A 23,128-nucleotide genomic window follows, 5' to 3' on the forward strand; every position below is an offset into this window, starting at 1 on the left:
CAGAGACTGAGCAAGAGAGAGATCTTGGAGTTGTAGTGGATAACTCACTGAAAATGTCGAGACAGTGTGTGACTGCAATAAAGAAGGCCAATGCTATGCTGGGGATTATTAGGAAGGGTATTGAAAACAGATCAGCCAATATAATAATGCCCCTATATAAATCAATGGTGAGACCTCATTTGGAATACTGTGTGCAGTTCTGGGCACCACACCTTAAAAAGGATATTATAGCTTTGGAAAAAGTGCAGAAAAGGGCAACTCGAATGATAAAAGGGTTGGAACACTTTCCCTATGAGGAAAGGTTAAAGCGCTTAGGGCTCTTTAGCTTGGAGAAAAGACGACTGAGGGGTGACATGATCGAGGTTTATAAGATTATGCATGGGAAAGAGCAGGTAAAGAAAGAGGTACTTTTCTCCCTTTCTCACAATACAAGAACTCGTGGGCACTCCATGAAACTGCAGAGCGGTCGGGTTAGAACGGATAAAAGGAAGTACTTCTTCACCCAAAGAGTGATTAACACATGGAATTCACTGCCACAGGAAGTGGTGGGTGCTACAAGCATGGACGGCTTCAAAAGGGAATTAGATAAGCATATGGAGCAGAGGTCCATCAGTGGATATTAGCCACAAGGTATAGCTAGGGGCTCTGGGGCAAGTGATGCTCTGTCTTCTTGGTGCTTGGGGGGGGGTCAACAGTGGGAGGGCTTCTAATGTCCTGGCCCCACTGCTGGACCTCCTGATGGCACTGGTATTTCTGGCCACTGTGTGACACAGAGTGTTGGACTGGATGGGCCTTTGGCCTGATCCAACATTGGCGTCTCTTATGTTCTTATCCTTACTTAGAGAACTTTCCCCAGCCCTCTCCCTCCAGCCAGCAAGGGAAGCAGCACGTCCTCGCAACCATTTGAGGTCTGCAAATTCACAGGCTCCTAGCCCATCAAGAGAAGAATTGTCTTATCCGCTCTTAAACCTTAATCCACCTGGAATCCATCCAAAGCAGCCAGAGCGCATCTTCCACCAGATTGGATAAGAAAGTTCCTTGATGCTGTCCTGTCTAGGTCTTGTCTGAGGAGGTTGCCATGGCCTCATCCAGAACACTTACCAGAACTCTCTTTTCTCTTCATAAGAAAGGGATTGTCCATCATCTTTCAAAGAAGAGTATTACAAGTCGATCTCACCTTCATCCGAGATGAGTTCCCCTTTTCTCAGAAAGTGAGGCGTAGTGCTCCCATCGTTCTCCTCTCACCAAACCACCCTCCTGAAATAGAGTGGCACAAATTGGATGTGTGCAGTGCCGTTAACATTTATATCAAATGCATGGCATCCTTCTGATCGTCAGATGTCCTTTTTTTGTCTGTTTTCACTCCTCATCCATGGGGGGGGGGGGATGGTCTCCAGAGCCACAATTGCAGGATAAAGAATAACCTGTAATTTTTTTCATGGCATAGAAGACGCAGCATCTTCTGATCACTTCTTGGATTAGTGCCCACTTCACCAGAGGTGCGGCAGCCTCAGCAGGTTTTCCCACAAATTCTCCCCTGAAAGAGAGTTGTAGGGCACCTACCTGGGCCGCCTCTTCTATGTTCTCAAGATGCTGCAAGCTAGGAATTTACACTGAAGCTGCATCCAGCAGGTGGATGATCCAGCAGGTTCTTTCCCAATAGGGTCCTTAGGCTTTTCCTGCCTGGAATGGCATATGTTTTGTCATCCCCTACAAAAGTACCCTCTTCACCCAACCAAAGACGACTTACCAGGCAAGTTTCTTTTCATCACTGAAGTGGAGCATACCCTTTCCTAGCCAGGTTGTAGCTGGGTTCCTGTTGGGAACCCTGGCTTCATCCTTCTAAAGTAAGAACATCAAAAAAGTAGTAGGCTGCACCTACATAACTGAAGCGTCATCTTCTGTTTAGATACTTCTTAGTTAACAGACATTCAGGGTTTTTTCCTACACTGATGCACAACATGGAGGGATCCACCTCCCACCAGAAATTGAATGACTCTGCAAGATCTTCGGCACAGCCCTGCCTGTGGAACAGGGTGATAGGAGTAACCCTCCCATCAATACCCTCCGAGACTCTCATGCTAAGTCCAGTGTTTCAATGTCCTTCTCCTCCCAGCTCAGTTAATGATGGCCGAAAGTGGTGTTTTATTGTTACTTACTTCTGAATATCATTTTCCTTGTTCTGTCAGAGTATACGGGGTTTGCTAGAGGAGCTCCCTGATGTTGCAGAGAAGTGTGGCTTCTTCCATGATGCCATTGTGGGGCATTTTCATAACAGAGCCAAAGTCTAGGTTTGCACAGTTGCTTCGTGCCCTCCTTTATTCCCTGGTCTAATCTAATAGTTTGTTTCAGTTGTTTAGAGTTCTTATTGGATAATGGTGCTGACCCATCTCTCCGGGACAAGCAGGGCTATACCGCTGTCCATTATGCAGCTGCCTATGGCAACAGACAGAACCTTGAACTGGTAAGTTGTCAAAGTGGTAATGACTTTGGAGATACAATTAGGCCGTGAATGTTTGCATGAACCTTCTTGTCCTGAACTCCAATCTGTGTTTTTCTTGGACAGCTGAGTAAAGATTTTGTAGCGTTTTGGCACTGTTGTTCTAAGGGATGTAGAAGGAAGAAGAGCTGGAGTATGCGTACAGTTGGGAACAGATATTGTGCCTTCTTTTATTGTAGCTCCTGGAAATGTCTTTTAACTGCCTGGACGATGTGGAAAGCACCATTCCAGTCAGCCCTTTGCACTTAGCTGTAAGTGTTTGTCACAAGCTTGGATTTTGCAGGATTCTGTGCTCTTACTGTATTGTGAAGTAAGCTCGTTTGTACAACTGCAGTGATTATCTTTTGCGTGCCGGCATTGTTCTGGAACAGTGAGAAGAGAGCCCGGAATCAGGGCACAAGCACATATGTTCAGTCCTCCTTGCTTAGTCTTGTAGGCAAACAAAGAGGAAAACCAGTTCTTTTTGTTATTGCACCATCAGTGTGCATGTCACTTTACAGAGTATGAGAAGAGAGTTTCCTCTCCTGAGGTGCTTGCAGTCTGTCAGTTGAGGCCAAGGAGACAACTAAGGGAGGCAGAAATCAACAGGAGAAGAATGTGTGTTCATTTCAGTTGCATGTACTTGGGTTTAATTTCAGTACAGGATGGGGAGTGACAGTCTGGGTCAAAAGGCTTTGAGACCCTTGCAAACTAACTCTTTCTTGTGCTGCTTCCAGGCCTATAATGGTCACTGTGAAGCCCTGAAGACACTTGCCGAAACCCTGGTGAACCTGGATGTGCGGGACCACAAGGGGCGGACAGCTTTGTATCTTGCCACGGAGAGGGGCTCCACGGAGTGTGTGGAGGTGCTCACCAGCCATGGTGCTTCTGCTCTCGTGAAGGAGAAAAAAAAGAAGTGGACACCCCTACATGCTGCAGGTGAGAGCATAACATTTCCTTTCTTTGCTATCCTGCCTGATCCTGCAGAGAAGCTTTTGAGCACCCTGAGTCCTTGACGACATGGGGGGGGGGGGGAAGGGGGTCGTTCGCAGGTGGGGGGGGAAGGGAGACGTTCTGTGTGTAGTTTCTTAATTCTTCCTCTTGCATTTCTTACAGCTGCCTATGGGAACACAGATTCCTTGCATCTTCTCATTGACAGCGGGGAGAGAGTCGACATCACAGATGTCACGGACATCCATGGGCAGTGAGTTTCCATTGGATTGTATCCTAATCCCTCCGTATTTGGGGTGGAGGTCCTTCTGTTCCCAGTACTAGGCAGGACCGATGGCAACTTTTTAATATAAGGATCCCAAGCTGCTGTATAAAGAATGCCAAATAGTGCTGTGTGTAGCCTCTAACTCCACAGTAGCATAGAAAATTTACAGACTATGGTGTTGAGAACAAAATTCCTGAGAATCTCACCTTTCATTTTCAGAAGGATCAGGTTTCTAGACTTTATGGTGCAAAATTTATGTCTGAAAATATGGCAGTGCCTGCTGTAATCTCTGAAGATAGAGAGATGGATTGAACAAGGTTTCTAGTAGATGGAGAAGAAGGAAGGGTCTCTTATTTTTCACAGCTCTTTGCTCTTCTTAAGCCGGCATGAAGCTTGCATATCAGAAAAAATGGCAGAGTAGGTTATGCAGAACAAGGGAGATGGTGCACATTTGCAGAACTGAGGTTTACTTGGTGCAGAATGTGAGTGACTTCAGTGCAGAGCTTCGGGGGGGGCGGGGGTTAGTTCCAAGTATATACATTTCTACTTAGAGTACATCTCACCTGAAGGAGAGCACCTTATTCTTGAATAAAATGAAGCCTATTGAACAAACAAAGGTAAGCCCCTTCTGGGTCATGTTGAGGAGCTTTCTCATCCTAACCCAGATGTTCCACTACTTTATTTTCATCACCCTCCCAGAGTTGATGATAGCAGCTAGGGATTGTAATTCCTGCTTGTCAATTAATCACAGGGCAAATCCTAAATATCCTGTAGAGTTAGGGTTATAATTCAGTTTCTGGGTTTGTAGCCATTCCCATTCTGACCATTAAGCATCCAGTTCCTTTCTGCAACCTTGATTTAGAAACCAAGGCAGACCTGCTTTTCGTTCTTCTGATTTCAGCTCTCAAGATGCTGCCTCAACACCTTCCTAGCGCTGGAAATTTTGAAGCTCTCTAAAACCAAGGGTGCACAAGTCTTACTGTGCGAATGTTTAGTTTTGCTATGACTGAGAGATTCTCGCTTTCTTAACAGAACCCCACTGATGTTGGCGATCATGAACGGCCATGTAGATTGTGTCCACCTCTTACTAGAGAAGGGATCCACAGTGGATGCAGCAGACAGGAGAGGCAGGACTGCACTGCACCGGGGGGTGAGTGGAAGCATTGCTTGTGGATTCACAGGCCAGCAACATAGCCCTGTAGACAGCTGGCTGTGCGGGTCTTCAGTCATTATGATAAAAGTTTACAAACTGAGATCAAAACATTCAGTACATTTGAAACCTTGGCCAGTGATACTGGCCTCACCTTCCAAAGGGCATTCTGTCAAAGGGAAACGCCTACCTACACAGGTACTGTCACAGTAGTATTTGTGTTGGGCACATTCTCTCATTAGCTGCTGTTCTTTGCTGCTCCCAGGCTGTTACTGGCTGTGAAGACTGCCTTGCAGCACTGCTGGACCATGATGCCTTTGTATTGTGTCGGGATTTCAAGGGCCGGACCCCGATCCACTTTGCCTCGGTGTGTGGGCATTCTGAAATCCTGAGGACCTTGCTGCAGGCAGCGCTCTCTACTGACCCTCTGGACTCTGTGGTGGACTATAGTGGCTACTCACCAATGCACTGGGCTTCGTACAGCGGTAAGAATTCAGAAGGCTGTGTATGATTTCCAGTATCCCTCCCTGTAGCATATTGTTAGCCAGCCCAAGTGGATTGGTGTGTTCAGCAAGGCCCTGGCTTAAACCAATAACAAGCTGATAAGATGATGCCGCAAAATGATGCTTCTTGGTGCTAAAGTCAGTGGTTATCAAAGGCTCTGTCCTTGAGGAATCTTTCCATGTAAGTTTGTCTGTACTTCCCTATGGCTTTGCTTGCCCCATCTCTTCCTCCCTGCTGTCCTTCAGTCATTGGTCCTTTGTCTAAAACTCCAAATTCCAGGAATTCTAAAAATCATGTCATCAAAATAAATTGCACAGATTTATGCCAACTGGCACAGTGTATTCTGATTCTGGGTGTGGAGAACAGAGTCTCTGTTGTAGCTACTAAGGCCTCCTCAAAGCGAAGGTCAGATTGTTATAGCTTCTCTCATTAGGGGGAAATTTATGACCACCAAGTCCCAGTATATGCCTTTTTGTTGCTATCAGAAGAATTCTTTAGAACTTGAAAAACGACCAAATGGGTGAATGGATCTCTCAATTTTGCTGGTATTTCATTTCATGAAGCTAGAGGGTGATCTAATCATTTTGCCTGCCTCTTCTCTTTCCTTGCCAGGGCATGAAGATTGTCTTGAATTGTTACTTGAACACAATCCATTTGCATACCTAGAAGGAAACCCCTTTACTCCATTGCACTGTGCAGTGTAAGTCTCAGTTGGCCCGTGAAATATGGTGGGAGTGTGGTAGATGGGATTAATGGGTGGAGAGAAGAAACAAAGGTGGACTTTTGCTCTGGTAGTGAGGCCCTGGGCTGTATGCTTTCTACAGAAACCATCCCAAACAATTCTGTGCTTTTGAAGCAATGCTTCTAAAGATAGAGGATAGTTCCAAAGACCTTTTGGTGCAAGGACCAGTCTACACATATAGCACATTGTCAATTATTTTAAAAAATCATGGCTAACACTCTTATATGCAGAAGCCTGGGAATTGTGGTCTTCTGATGGGCTGAGAATCTTTTTTGTTGAAGATCCAATCACAGTTCCCGTGGCTCTTTGACTAGGAGTATAAAGCAGGTTTTCATTTGGAGAATAGACTTGTAGAATATTTGGAGAATAGACATGCTAAATATTGTAGGTGAGAGGAATCTTGAGTTTGGATAACAGGTTAAAAAAGAAAACAAACTTAGAATCCAGTGGCACCTTTAAGACCTACAAAAGTGCCACTGGATTCTAAATTTGTTCTACGGCTTCAGACCAACACAACACGGCTGACCATCTGGATCTAGGTAAAAAAGAGGTTTATCTTGGGGATGTAGTCTTTATGGAAACCACTAGAGGGCATAATGCAGCTCTTTCCTCACCACTAGCAAAATGGTGAGTCAGTTGTGGCAATTAAAGATTTCTCCGAGGGGTTAGCAAGCTATGCAAGGAAAGGTAGCGGTTCTTCCTAGCGGAACGCTCTGTTGTCCTCATTTCCAGTTTACATTTCCTTTGTCCTGCCTGAGAATTGCTTCATTTTTTATTTAAAATTCTTACGTGCTCTCCTTTCTACAGAGCAACTCAGGATCCAAGCAGGTAACCACAGTATAGAAACAATGAAACATTAAAATGACAACTATAAAACACATTAAAACACCTTATGCCCTAGTAGTAGGGTATTCCTCCTTGGCCCAGGCTCCAGCTGCCCCAGAAGCTCTCTGATTTCTTCAGAAAACTGTTCCACAAGCATATGGGCAGCCACTAGAAAACCCATGCTCAAGCCTATTGCAGAACTTGCTTTAGAATGGGCACTGACAATGGACCTTGCTGGAAAAAGCAAAAGCTGCTACACGGGAGAGGTAGCCCTTCAAGTATGTGGGTCCTAGGTCATGAAGGTCTTTAAAGGTATCCACCGTATTGGAAACAAATAGGCAGCCAGTGAAGAGACTTCAGAATAGGAGTAATATAGTCCTGCTAGCTAGCCTTTAATAACAAAATTTATGGATTGTCTTCAAGGGTAGCCCCATGTAGAGCATGTTACCATAATCTAGTCTTGGGTTTACTGAAAGATGGATCGATATGGCCTGATCAGGCATCAGCAAATAGGGAGCCAACTTCCTAACTTAATGAACCTGGGAAAAAACATTTTTCACAGGCAGAGACACCCGTTTCTCCAACAGGAGGCAAGGATCCAACATGATTCCCAAGCTCTTAACATTATCTTTCAGTGAAAGTTGCACACCATCGCTGGTAGGAAGAACAATCCTACTTAAAGCAGCGCCCCCCCCCGGCCAGCAACATCTCTGTCTTACGTGGATTCAGCTTCAGTTTGTTCTTCCTCAACCACTTCACCATTGCATTCAGACATCGGGCCAGGTATCCCCAATTCTGGGAGTGGTAGAGGGGCCTTTCCCCAAATTTGGGGGTATCCTGGGCAGTGTTCCCTCTAAGCTGAGTTGGTGTGAGCTAGCTCACAGTTTTTTAGCCTCCGGCTCACAGATTTCTGTCTCAGCTCAGGAAGGATGGCTCCAGAGCAAACTAATTTATGCAGTAGCCAAATTGCTCGCTCACAACTTTAATGCCAGTCACTCACAAAGTAGAATTTTTGCTCACAAGACTCCACAACTTAGAGGGAACATTGATCCTGGGTATTATCACTTTCTGTATTTAGATTTATAACCTTCCTCATCCTGGAGGCTCAAGAAGAAACACTTTTAAAGGTCCCAAGCTTTCTCCTGGCTTAAGCCTGGCCTCTAAAAGCCACCTGAAGATCAAGAAGATGCTCAGGTTTAGGTTGGATGACCTTGAGGGGCAGGGAGCTCCATTGTTGGGAGAAAACTACCAAGAATGCTCCTCACTGTGCACACTGTATGTCTTTGTGCTCCTTCCTTCCTTCCTTCCTTCCTTCCTTCCTTCCTTCTTTCTTTCTTTCTTTCTTTCTTTCTCTTCGATACATTTTTGTTCTTTTAACTTGCCTGCAGTTATGACGGCAGAGTTGAAATTACTTAGAAATCGGGGGGGGGGGGACACACTGATGAAGCTGCCTTATACTGAGTCAAGCCATTTGTCAATCTGGCCTAGTCTGTTCTGGTTAGAAGTGGCTCTCCAAGGTAAGGATGGGTACGAACCAAACCATGAAGCAAAATTCATCATAAAATTTGCCCTTTTGTGGTTCGTGAACAAAAATTTGTGAGGGGTCTACCATAACGAACTTTTAAAGCAGTTAGTGGTGCTTCATGGATAGAGCAGAAAGCGAGTTTAAAGGGACTCTGAGTCTTTAAACCTGTGCTTTCTGTTCCCTGCAGAAACAGCTGAGCAGTGGGGAGCAGGCTGCTCCCTGTTGCTCAGCTGTTTTTCATGTTTTCTGCAAACCCTGTTTAAAGGGACTGCTGTCCCTTTCAGCAGAGTTTGCATGGCCACGAACTGGTTCGGTTCATGGTTTGGCCACAAACTGGCACGAACCACATTTTCCTGGTTCATGCCCATCCCTAGTAATAAGTAGCCCTTCTTCCTGCAGTTCTTTTAACATTATATTGAATTAATGATTTTCTGCATGAAAAATGTGCCCTCTGGTATGGAGCTACAGCCCTCCCTCTTTGTGTGTAAAACATGCCACCTTTCTCAGCTTTTCCTCTCTTTTAACACCATGAAGAAGAAAATTAAGCCAGGCCACATTAATTCATTTTGTGATGTTTCCTTCCTTCCTGCAGAATTAACAACCAGGATGGCACTGCTGAAATGCTTGTAGAAGCACTGGGTGCCAAGATTGTTAATAGCAGAGATGCCAAAGGAAGGTGAGTGAGCGTGTAGCCTTGTTGTTTGCCATTGCTGTTGTCTCTTTGGCTGCCACTAAACACGTTATCTCCTCCTTTTTCTCCGTGTGATGTGATTATGCTCCAAGTTTCGGTACCCTTTTGATTGTGCTCCAAGCTTTTGTGGCTGCCAACAGCAGATGTCTTTGTGTCTTTAAGCATTAAGAGAAGTGGGAGGTATGTGCTTTTTATCTTGTGTGATGTCTACTAGGATGGCATGATAAAAAGTAGTTACATGGAGGTGTGAACAGAAAAGATCAAGCAGAGAGGAGCTGCATTTTGGTTTATCAGTAATTTCAGAACTGTCCAGTAGATGCTCATGGGACTTGTGCAACTACAGCAGGCCCCATCATGATGGCTCGGCGGAAAGAGCATTTTTCTAGTGTTATATTAAGTGCTTGGGAAAACTATCCTCAGGGAAGATGACAGACCATCACCCCACAAAAAACGAACCCAAGTTGCACTCTTGACTGACAGTTAAGACCTTTTCACAAGAAGCTGTAATCTTGGGAATATCCTAGTGCGCACCTTCATACACACAGAAGCAATGGAAAAGTTGGTGCTCTGTCAAGCCCATGTTTGTTAACATCGTTTCCTCTTCTCTTTCTAGGACCCCCCTTCACGCTGCTGCCTTTGCAGACAACATCCATGGTTTACAGCTGCTTTTGCGCCACCAGGCTGAGGTAGACATGACTGACCAACTGGGAAGGACCCCTCTCATGATGGCTGCTGAAAATGGCCGGACAGCAGCTCTTGGTGTGTGGTGAATCCTCTGCCCCTGTGCCTACCTTATTCATGCCATTAGATCCTATCTGTTCCTGAGGTCTGCTTGCAGTGCCACAGCCTTTAAAATGTGCATCAGGGAGGGCTAGGCTGGAGGACAGCTGGGCACACACATCTCTGGAGCATTCAGATGGCCAGATGCTGGTCTGAGCCATGTGCCTGGCTCAGGTCTTTGCCCAGCTCATTTTTGATTGGTGTCTAACTATCTGTAAAGGCGCACTTCTTCAGTTATTTACATTTGAAAATGGAAAAGTAATATGGAAAGCATCTCTTGAGGATTTCTTTGTGTGTTGCCCCCTCCCACACCCCCGGAGATTCATCTTGGGGGGAAAATCAGGAGGAGGCCTTGAGCTCATGCACCCTGTCCCCTGCTCCCAAGGTGACCCATGATACTTTGGCGCATGAGGCAAAAATTGCAAATAATCCTCCCCAGCAATAATATCTTTCTAACTGAATAATTAAGAATTTGCTGCCCTCCAACAATAGCACCAAAAATCTGTCACCTGAGACTGGCTGGCTTACACTGAAGGGTCAGCCTTGCACTTGCTGGCTGTGGGTGTCACCCTGTAACCAAAGTAGTAAACTGCCTGCTTATCGGAATGCAGACTCTCTCTCTCCCCACCGACTTGTAAGCATTTTAAAGTATGCAAGCCAGGGTCTTGTTCTTGATCTCTTCTTGGGGACAGGCACCTTTACAGATACTTGTTTCCAGGTCTGTAGACAACCCAATCATGCAAGTTGTTCAGAGATGGGCTAGGCTTATTAAGATCACAGGGAGATGCTCTCCTGACTGCGCCACCAATCGAATAGGCTCAACTGGTAGACTCACAAGAGAGTGCCTTTTTCAGTGGCAGCCCCAGAAGTATGAAATCTTCCCCAGGGAGGTGCGCCTGGCCCCCCTCCTTGTCAGTCTCCGGTAGGGAGCTGAAGACAGTTTGATTTAGGACTGTTCTTGATTGATTTAGTTTTTCATTGGCAGTCCTAATTGGAGCTTTAAACTTGTTGATTTTATTGGGGTTTTATAACTCTTGTTTTGTTGTGTTTTTTATTTTTATTCTAATAATGTTTTATTTATATTGTAAGCTGCCTTGAGTCCCGCAAGAGAGAAAGGCAGCTAATGAATTAAAAAAGTAAGCATCCCTGCAGACTTGGCATGGTGCAAAACTGTATCATCAGGTGGTTTTGTTCAGCATCACCCTCTCTTCCTCCAACACTGTCTGATAAGAGAAAGTAGTAACGTGTGATGAAATGGGCATGGGAGCATTTTTCACCCACTTAAAAATTAAGCGCAAGAAAATATCACGAAGTGAGATATATCCTGGGGGGAAATTATGTTTTATGAAATCGTAAGAAGGCCTAAATTGTTGTTTTCTATATCTCCTTCCACTGTTAAAGAGTTTCTGCTGTACAGAGCAAAAGCGGATCTAACTGTGCTGGATGTCAACAAGAACACAGCTCTTCACCTGGCCTGCAGTAAGGTAAAAAGTTCAAGGATGGGCCTGCATAAGGCACCTTCTGTAGCTACTTTTTTTTTTTGGTAACCGTCAAATTAAGCTAGGAACTGATCTTTTGCCATTTGGATTGGGAAATCGGTTGGAGAGACAAGATTGTGATTTGCACTCAAATCTAAATTATGCCTCCCAAATACATGATGGATAAGATGACTGTTAAATTAGTTGAGCTTGCTTTATTCCAACACATTTGAATTTCTGTAGGATTTGTATTCTTAGTTATCAAGGAAAATTGTGTTGGCAGAAGAATTAGGGAGGCTATAGATGTATACAGGGTACAGGATAACTGTGGGGCATTAAGGAAGGGCAGAATCCTGCGCTGCAGACCATGAGGGCTAGGAACTTGCTGTTTTAAAATCAGAATTACTAGAACCCACTTCCTTTGCCAACTATATAAGGTCCCCTGAACAAGAATCCCTTGTGGCTTTTCCCACTTCCCTTCTCCTGTTGGTTGCCTTTTGCTTTGGAGCTGCAGAGGGTTGGTTCAGCTTTAAAACTGCACCTAATGACCACAGGTATGGTACCATTACTTGATAGTACAGGCCAGGTGCTGAGTAATTGAGAGTCACTCTCATTGCTCACTCTTGATTAAATCGTTTCTTGTTTAGGGTCAAGGCAGATTACAGAACTAGAAGATATGCCAGGGACACATGCACTCCCACCTTCCCTCTTACTTGAAGCTAAGGATGGGCACAAACCGAGCTAAAGTTTGTAATGAATTTTGGCTAGATTGTGAAGCAGTGTTTGCGAACTGAAGAACTGCCATGAACTTTCACAACTTTTGTTGTAGTTTGTGGCAGTTCATCGGGAGCAGAAAGCAGGGGTTTAAACCCCTGCTTTTCACTCTTCACAAAATACAGCTCTGCTGTTTGGTTGAAATGGCTCCCAACCATTTAAACCATTTAAACCACTGCTTTCTGCACCCCATGAAAAGCTGTGGGTTCTGAGCCTGGAGCTGGCTGCCCAAGAAAAGCCCCTTTAAATAGCTAAGCCGTGGGAGCAAACTGCTCCAAGTGGCTCAACTGTTTAAGGTGATTCTTGGCAGTCAGCCCCTAAAAGCCCCTTTAAACCACTGATCTGCACAGAACTCCATGGCTCAGCTGTTTAAAGGGGCTTTCTTGAGGAGCCAGCCCCTGAAAGTCCCTTTAAATAGCTGAGCTGCGGGGAGCAGGCTGCCCCCACAGCTCAGCTGTTTCAGCACAAACCTCATGAAACCAGTTCAGTTCATATGGGAGCCGACTGGGTTCATGAGGCTGGTGGTTCAGTTCATGGTTCACCCACAAACCATGAACCGAACTGAATTTTTGTGGTTCGTGTCCATCCCTACTTGCAGCCCCCTTTGCCGTTTCTGGATTTCCTCTGACTGTAGCATGCAGCAGTGATCACAGCATGCCTAGTCTGGTGGCAACCAATAGCTTGTGGGAGGAGAGAGGGAGGAGAGAAAACACATCATCTGACTTCTCCCAGGTTTGGGAGAAAGGCGTCAGTTCTAAAAATGAAATATTCCTTTAAGTTGTCTACTTTTCCTTCCAGGGTCATGAAAAGTGTGCCTTGTTGATTCTGGGAGAAACCCAAGACCTTGGCCTTATCAATGCAACTAACAGTGCTCTGCAGATGTGAGTATTTGCACAGCTGGTGGAAATGGAAAACTCCTTTCAAGTTTGCTTTCTGTTCTATCCGGTAGCGCTGTAAAGGTTATAGAAAGGAAGCAAGGAATGTGAAGCGAATCCACTCCAAAACCCAATGATGTCTCCTCATCTGAGAGTGAAGTGTAATTTCTCTCTTGACAAAGGAAGTGAAGGCCCCCCCCCGGGGGGGGGCTCTCTGGGGAAAAAATCAAACACTTTCTGTGATGCTGGACAATTTTATCATCTGGGTCATCAGTTACAGCCTTAATGAGAGACAGGAAAATGGATGTAATTATTGTATTTTCCATCTACAGTTGTTTTGTAGAGGCTTGGTTGGGATGAGTTTTGTTTGAATAGAAGGTACTACAGAGTTAAATCTGTTTAGCATTCATTCCTTTTTCCATGGAATCCTGGGACAGCAGTTTAGTAGAGGGAGGGCTGTGGATCTTCTGTAGAAAATTCTCAGCACTTTCACCAAAATGCAGTACCCAGTGTTCTCTGGGCAAAGGCATGTCTGCTGAATTGGTATGTAGCCCTTACAAGTTGATACTGCAAGGCCTAATTATTTTAATTCAAAGATAGTAATGAAATTTTCTCCCAAGCTCAGTTTCACTAGTAACTGTGGGACATCTTATTATTCATAAGAAAGGTCTGCATTGCCTTTCTAGCTTTCATGTGCAACTTAGTTAACATCTAAGCTAGCAGAGCAGTATAAAACCAATGATGTTTAACTTTGTTAAGGACAACAAAATAAAACTACAGGTAAAGCAATACCAGCAATATCAGGCACCATAGTCATCAGTATCAAAAACTGGACACTAGATGGGAAAGAGGTTTAACCTGGAGTCTAAAAGTACAAAATGTTTGTAGCATGGCGGGCCTTCTGGGAGAGAAAATGGTATGGCTGCAGCACTGCCACAAAAAAGACCCTGCTCCACACATTTGTAGTTCTGATCTTCCCATAAAATTGCAGTCCCCAGCGGGGGCTCTCTAAAGTGATTTGCTGCTTTTTTCAGTCTTGTCAGGGGACAGTTAGGCGTCAGGTGGTTTGGATCTTTGTGAAACTCTAGATTTCTCTCTCAACTTGTCTGAAATTGCAGCTGGGCCTAGAAAGAAGGTTGCAGCATTTCTTAGACAGTGGTTCATAATGAGTTGGCGAAAGTATATTTACTTATCAGGAGGTCTCAATAACACTGAAAAGCTGATTGTGGACCATGGCTGTTTCCACACAGGGACATGGACAGGAGGAAGCCCCCACAGTAAGGGGGAATGCACAGTCTGTGCATGATGTTGCCTGGCTCCCATTTTTGTTCCGTCTTAACTCCAGAGGAAATATAAACTTACCTTTCTCTGAAGTAGAAAGGAAACTTCAGTGTGGCTGTGGGTTTTCTGTCTGCCACCCCACTACTCCCCTTTTGGCACTTCAAAAGTCTTCTTCTTTCCTTTAACAAGCTACACTGTAGCAGTTTGGTGGCAGGGGCTTGCAGATTGAGGGAGGGGTCGGCACAGTGGGCGAGAGCAGTAGGGAGGAGTGGCGATGGCAGCAGAGCAAGTGGTGCGAGGGTGGGCCATATAAGTGCCATTCCCACCTACACCTCTGCCACTTTCAGTTGCTGCTGTGGCAAGGGGGGGCATTTTCACACCTCTGTCTGGAAGGAAGTCAGGATTTCAACCATGGTAACACCCTCCAGCCATTCTCACAGTAAGGCACACAAGAGTGCAGTGTATTGAATCTTATTCTACTTCTGGCCTTAAAATAAAGATGCCCACAGATGAGTTGCTTGAGTTCCAAGCTTGTGACCCTTTTCATCAATCCACCTGTCCACTTTCTCTCAGTTAACGCTCCCCTTCAGCCTGCCCAAGAATACAAGTTTAATCTAGCTAACACCTCTCTCCCTCCCCCCTTCTTTTCCTTGCTCTACTGTCTGCAGGCCGCTCCATATTGCAGCTCGAAACGGACTGGCCTCTGTTGTTCAGGCTCTGCTGAGCAGAGGTGCCACTGTGCTTGCTGTGGATGAAGAAGGTGTGTATTTCTCATTCCTGGAAACTCTTCTCAGTAACTGTTTAGGGTCAGTTACAGTGCAGTATATTGGCAAAATTTATTCACTCAAACTGAAGAGTATGGGTAGCTCAGTTGGTTGGGAAGGGGGGGAAATTTGGCATTGTTGCACATCTATTCACCCAGCCTTGATTTGAAGTTGAATAAGATTATCTCCTCTCCTCCCCCCTTTCCTTTCTGTTCACTCTTAATGTCGGGATCTTGGATCTCTGTTTTTCTTTGGGAAGTTAGTCACATCTGTTTGATGCAGCCTAGCCAGAAAAGGAGTATGGTCTTTCATTTGCTGAGAAAAAATGGTCCTGTTCTCTATGTATTTGGAACTTAAGAGGTCACAGGTTTACATAGACACTGTATAGATTAGTTTAAAACCCAGGATTTTTCAAGAAACATGGGGTTGTTTGGAGCTTCATGACAGCATAAACTGGCAAAACTGTACTGGCTTGCCTTCTTTCCTTGCTCCAGAAAATTTCCCTCATGCTCTTTTGCAAATGGATGCCGGGACAGGGAAGTTGAGCTTCAGGTTCTAAGGATGCGTGACAGTCAGAATATTTCTCTTCCGCTGCATCCATTTCCCCCTTTCTCTCAGTGTTAGAGCATTCACTTCCTCTGTTGTTCTCATGGCTGAATGCATGTGCAAAAAGGGACTCGTTTATGTGAGAGACTATTGAGAATATTGCAAATTTTGGAAGTGGAAGTTAGAAACAATTTTCTTCTTTCCACAGAGGTTTTCCTGACTCAGGCTGCCTGCTTTGAACATTCTTAAGAGATTGCAAAAATTGAGAGGAGCATCCTTTTGAAGGCTAGCTTCCATAACCAATCACTGGCCTTCTGGCTGGTGTTTGGAAGTGGCTCCTGGTACAGCAGTCTTAATTCTAAAGGCAGCTGCTGTAAACCTGTAACAGAAATAGCCTTACCATATGAATGAGCATTGTCTCTTACCTGGCATTTCCTACTCAGGCTATGGCTTCAGTATATCTTCTAACAGCTGCCTAGAAGTCTTAATTATCACTACATTCAGGCTGAAATTAAGCATCTATTGGGAAAATGTGTCTCTGCAGTAGCCAACTAGAGACAACTGTTGTCCACAGATAGTGGCAGAATAGCTGATTGGCAATTAATTTCTTAAATAGCAGAGATGAATAATGTTCCACCCCTTGTGTAATACCCACTGCTGAGATACATTTGGGCTTCTGTGGCAGAATCCAAAGAATCATAGTTCTAAACTAAACACAGAGAAGTGTGGAGGCTGTGACTGCCGTCATCTCAGGGTGGGACACAAAGGCACATGTTCTGTTAAAGCCGGAAGGGAGGCATCCTGGGAATGCTGCATACATTGCTTTGAGTCCCATGGTAGAAGAAAGGCAGAGGATATAAATGTGATACATTTATGAATGTGAAATACGGATGAAGAATTTGTTGTGTGTCCATCCTTGTGATTTCTGTCTACATATTGTTATCTCAAAAGCAAACACAAATTATGTTAACTTCAACTGCACTCTACCAATATATACAAACCAGCAGGGCCACCCGACTAGATTTGACTGGACTGCCTGGATCTTCTTCGTGGCCTCTGTGCATCACACCCATGGGATTATGCGGCTGCGCTGATCCGAATCGGTGATATACAAAGCTCACAACAGGATTTTCATGCCTCCATCCCAGGCATGCGCGGGAACCCCACTGCAAATGCCCAAGGGGGTGGGGCGTGGACATCCCACCAGTTCTCTTCTGACCGCCGCGCTGTTAACAGCTTGTTTCTGCCAGTTGGTGAAGAAGTGTTTTTTCTCTCACGAGGGATTGTTGAATCCGTTTTTTTCCTGACCATTATTTCTTCTTTTCTCTTCTACTCAAAGACTTTTTAAAAAATTGTTTTTGAGGGTCGCTGCTGCCTCTGGCGGCCTCCCCCCCTCCCCCCCAGGTAAATCTCTTTTCGCCTCACATGAGGGCTCTCTTTCTTTTTGTGCCAAATCTTTTGTTTTATGGCCAAAAAGTGGGGGTGTTTTAAGACGTGTGTCAGCTGTGGCAGTAAACTTGCCCCCCGTGGCGGCCACACAGTCTGTATTCTCTGCCTTGGGAAAATCCATCGCCCAGAGACTTGCCGCCATTGCTCCAAGTTCTCCAACCAGACACGGAAGAATAGAGCAGCGAGACTCCGAGTGGCACTTTAAGAGTCCGTATTGGCCCCTTTTCCCAACATTAAGATGTCTGCTGAGACCCCTCCAGACTCTCAACTCACGGTGCCTCCGTTGACATCGGTCGGCGCCCCAACAGCGGTCCCGCCTCACCGTCCTAAGTCGGCATCGGACTTGGGACCACCTTCTTCAAAACGGTCAGCACCGAACGAGGCTTCCTCCGCCTCTACGCCGGCTAAGAAGAGGGATAAGCACGAAAAGGAGAAGTCTCTGGTCTTCTCTTACAAAAAACGTGCATAAGTCTCACAAACTGAGCGGCGTCAGCATGCAAAAGGGCTCTGCATTGCCCCCTTCTCAGCAGGTGCAACCCAATACACTGGAGCTGCCTGTGATACAACCTTTACCTCCTATTGAGTTACTGGACTCGCCCATTCGGATACTAGACCCATTTTGGTCTTGCCCTCGGAGGTTGAGGAGGTTGTTCCACGCAGATCTCCTCAGAGAGTTCGTTCATCCTCATCCTCCTCTTGGGCTAGCGATCAATCTGGACCGGACTCTCGTTATCCTCGTCCTCAATTCAGATCCCCCCTGCATGGGGAGCCTCGATATCGATGGGAGGAATGCCCTGAGTACCGTCATTCCAGACCCAGGCCCTCCTATTCCCCCAGGCGGGAGTTAAGACTGCACTCCCCGACCTACTTTGAACCACCGTTGCCTCCTCCATGGGACCATCAGCACCATATGCCGTATTGGTTCAGCTTCTACCCAGTGTCGACATCGATGCCATGGCTGATCCCGATGCGACAGTCGGACTGGGACCACAGGTCACGCTGTTCACGCTCTCCCCAATGTAAACACAAACCTTCCGCATCTCTCTCCAAACCTCCTGAGAAACCTCGTCGCCCACCCTGTCCTCTCTGTCCCAACCCCGCTTTACCGTCGCAGACCGCTCCGATATGGGACGCACTTACCCAAACAGATGAAGTAGCTTTGATACCGGCACAGGAGTTGCCTTGCAGATCCTCTGACTCCAACGCCAAAGATTCAGAAGGGGCCAGTTCACCAGAGAACCCTTCCCCAAAACCTATGGTGTCTGACGACCTTCCAATTTCTCCCTCAGAAGACCTCTCTTCATACGGAGAATTGATCAAGTGAATGGCACACTCCCTGGGGTTCTCAATCGTCCAACCTCAACCTTCGGTATTGGACGCTGTCTTCGACGTCGTACAACTCAACACCTCCACGGCAGTTGCCCTCCCTATGTCGATTGTCCTTCTCCAGGCAGCAAAAGCCCCATGGGATAAACCATCTTCTGCCCCGGTGTCTTCCACACGCCTGGATCATATATATAAAGTCCAAGAGCCGGAGGCTAAATTCCTCTATATTCATCCTAAACCTAACTCCATGGTCGTATCGTCCTCATCCAAGAATAAACATACCCTTGCTACACCTTCTGATGAGAGCAAAAAGTTGGATTTCTTTGGCCGACGTTTTTATTCAGTGGGAGCTTTGGGAATTAAAACGTCAAATTATATCGCTTGCATGGACCACTATCAGTACTCGCTCTGGAAGTGCTTTACTGATTTTTTTACCTTAGTGTCTGATGAAAAATGTCAGGAAGCCAGAAAGCTGCAGAAGGAAGGGTTGCTGCAGTCTAAGCAAATAATCAATTCTTCCAAACATGCCTTGGACACGTTCTCCAAGATGATGTCTTCTCTAGTTGCCCTCCATAGGCACTCCTGGCTCAGGTCCACTTCCCTCCCTAATGACACTAGAGCATACATAGAGGACTTACCGTTCGATGGCCAAAGTCTCTTCCATGCTTCAACGGACTCAGCCCTTCAAGACATGGATAAGAGTATTAAAGCTTCTAGGTTGCTGGGGGTCTCTGCCCCTTCTAAGCCTCTTAGACCTCGCTCTTGGACACGTTACAGCTCTAGACGCCATTACACTAAGTTGTCACCAGAGGGAAGCTGGAGGCCACATCAGTCCCCTTCGGGAAATAGGCAGCAATATCAAGCCAGGCAGAAGTACAGCTCTGGACAACAACACGCCAGGCTGAAACAACCCAAACCCGGCAAACAGGGCCTTTGACTCCCCTCTGACTACCTTTTCTGACCCTACCCACCTCTCTCCTTACCTACATGCCTGGACCAATATTACATCGAACCAATGGGTCCTTTCCATCTTGACCCATGGCTATACCATTGAATTTCTAGAACTCCCACCTCTTCCTGTATTCGTTACCACCCCTCCATCGTTGTTCCTCCTAAACGAAGTGGCCATGCTTTTATCAAAGGGTGCCATAGAACCCATGCCTCTAGACCACCAGGGCCTCGGTTTTTACTCCCGGTATTTTGTAGTACCCAAGAGGGACGGCGGCCAGAGACTGATTCTAGACCTTCACGGCCTCAACACCTATATTCAATACCGGAAGTTGAAGATGACATCTATACCAGTTATTTTAACCATCCATCCCTCCCATCGGAAATATCTTCGGTTTGCAGTAGGAGGCAGCCACTATCAATACAGGAGTCTACCGTTTGGTCTCAGCACGGCACTGCGAATCTTCACCAAGACTATGGTGTTCATTGTAGCACATCTCCACCTCTGCGGCCTCATGGTATTCCCATATTTAGATGACTGGCTTCTGGTCGCACCTTCAAGGGACCTTCTCATACAACATGTATCCCAGGCCCTCAGTGTCCTTAGTTCCCTGGGTCTCCATGTTAACCACAAGAAGTCGCAGCTGGTTCCTTCTCAGAGAGTGCAGTTCATAGGGGCGAGACTCGACTTCTTGGAAGGCAAAGCTTTCCTGCCCCAGGACAGAGCTTTCACTCTAGCCACCCTTGCAAAACAGATTCGGCTCCACGACACGGCGTCTGCATTCCAAATTCAGCACCTTCTGGGCCTGATGGCAGCTATGACTGTGGTCCTTCGCTTCACAAAAATGCGAATGTGTCCACTTCAGCTCTGGTTCCTAAGGCACTTCAAACCCCTACGAATGAGCCAATCGGTTTGTCTCTCTCCGCCACGGGAAGCACGCAACTCCCTTCTCTGGTGGACACTGACAGACAACCTGATGCAGGGTGTCCCTTTCCATCCCCTCACTCCTGGTTTCACCCTCATGACCGATGCCTCTCTGTGGGGATGGGGAGCCCATCTCAATGGCCTCTCCGTAGTCACAAGTGGGATGCCTTGACTTCAAGCAATCACATCAATTTTTTGGAACTTCTGGCAATCAAACTGGCCCTTCAATATTTCCAGCCTGTTCTTACAGGGAAATGTGTGGCTGTATTGACTGACAATACAACAGTTCTCTGTTATGTCAACCGACAGGGAGGAACGGTCTCCCGCAGTCTCTGCCACATTGCACTGGACCTTTGGGCGTGGTGCATACACATTTTACACATCGATGTGTTCGCAACTCGATACAATGCAAAGTGCAGCCTGTTCTGCTGCAGAGGGGCATGAGATCCTGGGGCCTTGGGAGACGGGCTCGTTTACCCTTGGGACAACAACTTCCTCTACATGTTCCCTCCTCTACCGCTCTTGCTAAAGATGGTCCAAAGGCTGATGAGGGTTCACACAAGAATCATTCTGATCACCCCCTCGTGGCCACGGCAACCTTGGTTCGCCAGCCTCCTCTCGCTGACCAAAGCTCGCCATCCCCTCCCACCGGACCCAGATCTGCTCCTAGTAGAGGGCGGAGCTCTTCTGTTCCACGAGGTCCACAAGCTCAAGCTAACAGCCTATCTCGTGGACAACTAACGTTTTCGGTTAGAGACACTATGGTGTTACTTAATGCCAGGAAGGACTCTACACGGCGTTCCTACAGTAGGAAGTGGGCTTGTTTCTTGGCCTTCTTACAGCCCTCCAACGTATCTGCAGCTTCTGTGACTCTGGACCAGATTCTAGATTTTTTGCTTTTGCTGGCCAAGAAGGGCCTCTCACACTCCTCAATCAGAGTCTACTTGTTGGCCATTTCTGCCTACCATTCTGGTTTCGAGGGCTTCTCTGTCTTCTCAAAGAGATTCCTGAAGGGTCCCTCCACTTATATCCGCAGATGCATTTGCCGGTACCTTTGTGGGACTTGCTGCTGGTGCTGCACCACCTGATGGGGAAACCCTTTGAGCCTCTGGCAACTTGCAGACTGAAATATGCCGCATGGAAAACTGTCTTTCTCATTGCCATTACCTCAGCCAGGAGGGTAGGCGAACTCATGGCCCTTCGTCATGACCCACCTTTCCTTGTCTTTCTACCGGATGGTGTGAGACTGATGCCTGACTTCTCTTTCCTCCCTAAAGTGATCTCTGAGTTCCACCTCAGCTCGGAGATCTTCTTACCAAACTTCTTTCCTAACCCGAAAGATGGACAGCAACGTCTCCTCCATGCACTAGATGTTAAGAGAGCGCTGCTTTTTTACCTTGACAGGACACGTTCAAGAAGGAACTGGCGGGATGTCCGCACCCCACCCCCTTGGGCATGCGCATTGGGGTTCCCACGTGTGCCTGGGATGGAGGCGTGAAAATCCCATTGTGAACTTTGTATATCACCGATTCAGATCAGCACAGGCGCATAATCCCATGGGTGTGACTGCACAGAGATGACCTCTCGAAGATCATCAGTTACAGGTAAGCAACCTGGGGTTTTTTCAGCGCAGGAACTCATTGTCATTCCAAGCAATAATAGTCCCCCAGAACCTGAACCAAGTCCAGGCATCCTCTGCTTCCCTGCAAACAGGTAATCAGAACTGTGACTCAAATCTCTGTTCCTCAGGCAATGCTGATCTCATAAGGAAGGGGGAGCAGATGCCTGGACAGAAAGTTGGGTGCATTATTCCTCTGAGAAGGGCTATCACTGTCCTGCTCTGTTGTGAGAATAGCCTGGAAGTAGCTTGGGCATGCCCTGTGCCCAGCATTGGCACTGTAATAATGTGGTTGCAGAGCCAGTGCACTTGCGCCGCAATTCTGTGCTGCTTCGTAGGAAAGGAAGGAGGGAGGAGAAAACAGCCCCAGACCAGGCTTGTTGAACTTGATCAATATTTATGGTCCCTGTAGTTTATGAGGCACATCCAGTATGTTTCTCAAGGTGGCCCAGTTTTACTTAAAAAGCATTAGTGACCTTGTTGCCCAAGTTTGGTTTGGTGGGGTTGAGTCTCTTTCTTTCTCTTTGTCTCACAGGCCATACCCCAGCCTTGGCTTGCGCCCCCAACAAGGACGTTGCCGACTGCCTGGCACTTATCCTTTCCACCATGAAGCCTTTTCCACCTAAAGACGCCATCAGCCCTTTCAGCTTCAACCTCCTCAAGAACTGCGGCATTGCTGCCAAGACGGCAGCTTGCAGTGCCCTGCCCAACGGAAACAGCTGCCCCTACACCAAGGATAGGCACAATGCCATCGGCTTAGATGGTTGTTATTCAGAGTAGCTTAAAAACCATGATGGGTGATCTAATCTATTTATTTAGAAATTCTATAAATATAGGACACTTTAAATGAGAACAAGACTGGACGGACCTTTCAAGATGGCCTGGGTACTGGGGGGGGGGGAGGAAGATCTCAGCTTCTGCTTCCTATATAGACTCTGGTTTGACCACTCTTGCCATTAAATAGAACTGACAGGCAGTGATGTGGTTCTCAAATTCAACTGCATGTGAACCCTTGCCACCAGTTATCATCATGGCACTGAAAGCAGGCAGGTTGCAGATCTCCTGCTGCTCATGCAAATATTATGGCATTCTTCCTTTTAAAAAAAAAGTCATTAGCCCTTTTTCAAAATTTAGACTTCTTGGATTGGAATTCCTTAGAATGGATGGCTCTGTTTTTTTTTTTAATTAGTCTGTGAAATCTGAAAAACTTGCTTCAGTTCTGACTGCCTCTG

At 46.4% G+C, this 23,128-nt stretch overlaps 1 protein-coding gene across 1 annotated transcript in view; it reads left to right on the forward strand.

Annotated features, from left to right (window-relative positions):
• The window catches only part of ANKRD52 (ankyrin repeat domain 52), a 74,155-nt gene extending 51,479 nt beyond the window's left edge, over positions 1–22,676 (forward strand). Inside the window, exons 16-28 of the mRNA XM_015423666.1 lie at positions 2,353–2,464; positions 2,680–2,751; positions 3,217–3,418; positions 3,596–3,683; positions 4,728–4,845; positions 5,111–5,330; positions 5,962–6,049; positions 9,034–9,117; positions 9,746–9,891; positions 11,314–11,396; positions 12,963–13,045; positions 14,989–15,080; positions 22,432–22,676. Of these exons, the coding sequence (XP_015279152.1) occupies positions 2,353–2,464; positions 2,680–2,751; positions 3,217–3,418; positions 3,596–3,683; positions 4,728–4,845; positions 5,111–5,330; positions 5,962–6,049; positions 9,034–9,117; positions 9,746–9,891; positions 11,314–11,396; positions 12,963–13,045; positions 14,989–15,080; positions 22,432–22,676 (1,633 nt within the window). The remainder of the gene's footprint in view (positions 1–2,352; positions 2,465–2,679; positions 2,752–3,216; positions 3,419–3,595; positions 3,684–4,727; positions 4,846–5,110; positions 5,331–5,961; positions 6,050–9,033; positions 9,118–9,745; positions 9,892–11,313; positions 11,397–12,962; positions 13,046–14,988; positions 15,081–22,431) is intronic.
• Positions 22,677–23,128: the final 452 nt, after the last annotated feature.

Source organism: Gekko japonicus, unplaced genomic scaffold, assembly GCF_001447785.1.
Source record: "Gekko japonicus isolate JY-2015 unplaced genomic scaffold, Gekko_japonicus_V1.1 scaffold33, whole genome shotgun sequence".
Taxonomy (NCBI): domain Eukaryota; kingdom Metazoa; phylum Chordata; class Lepidosauria; order Squamata; family Gekkonidae; genus Gekko; species Gekko japonicus.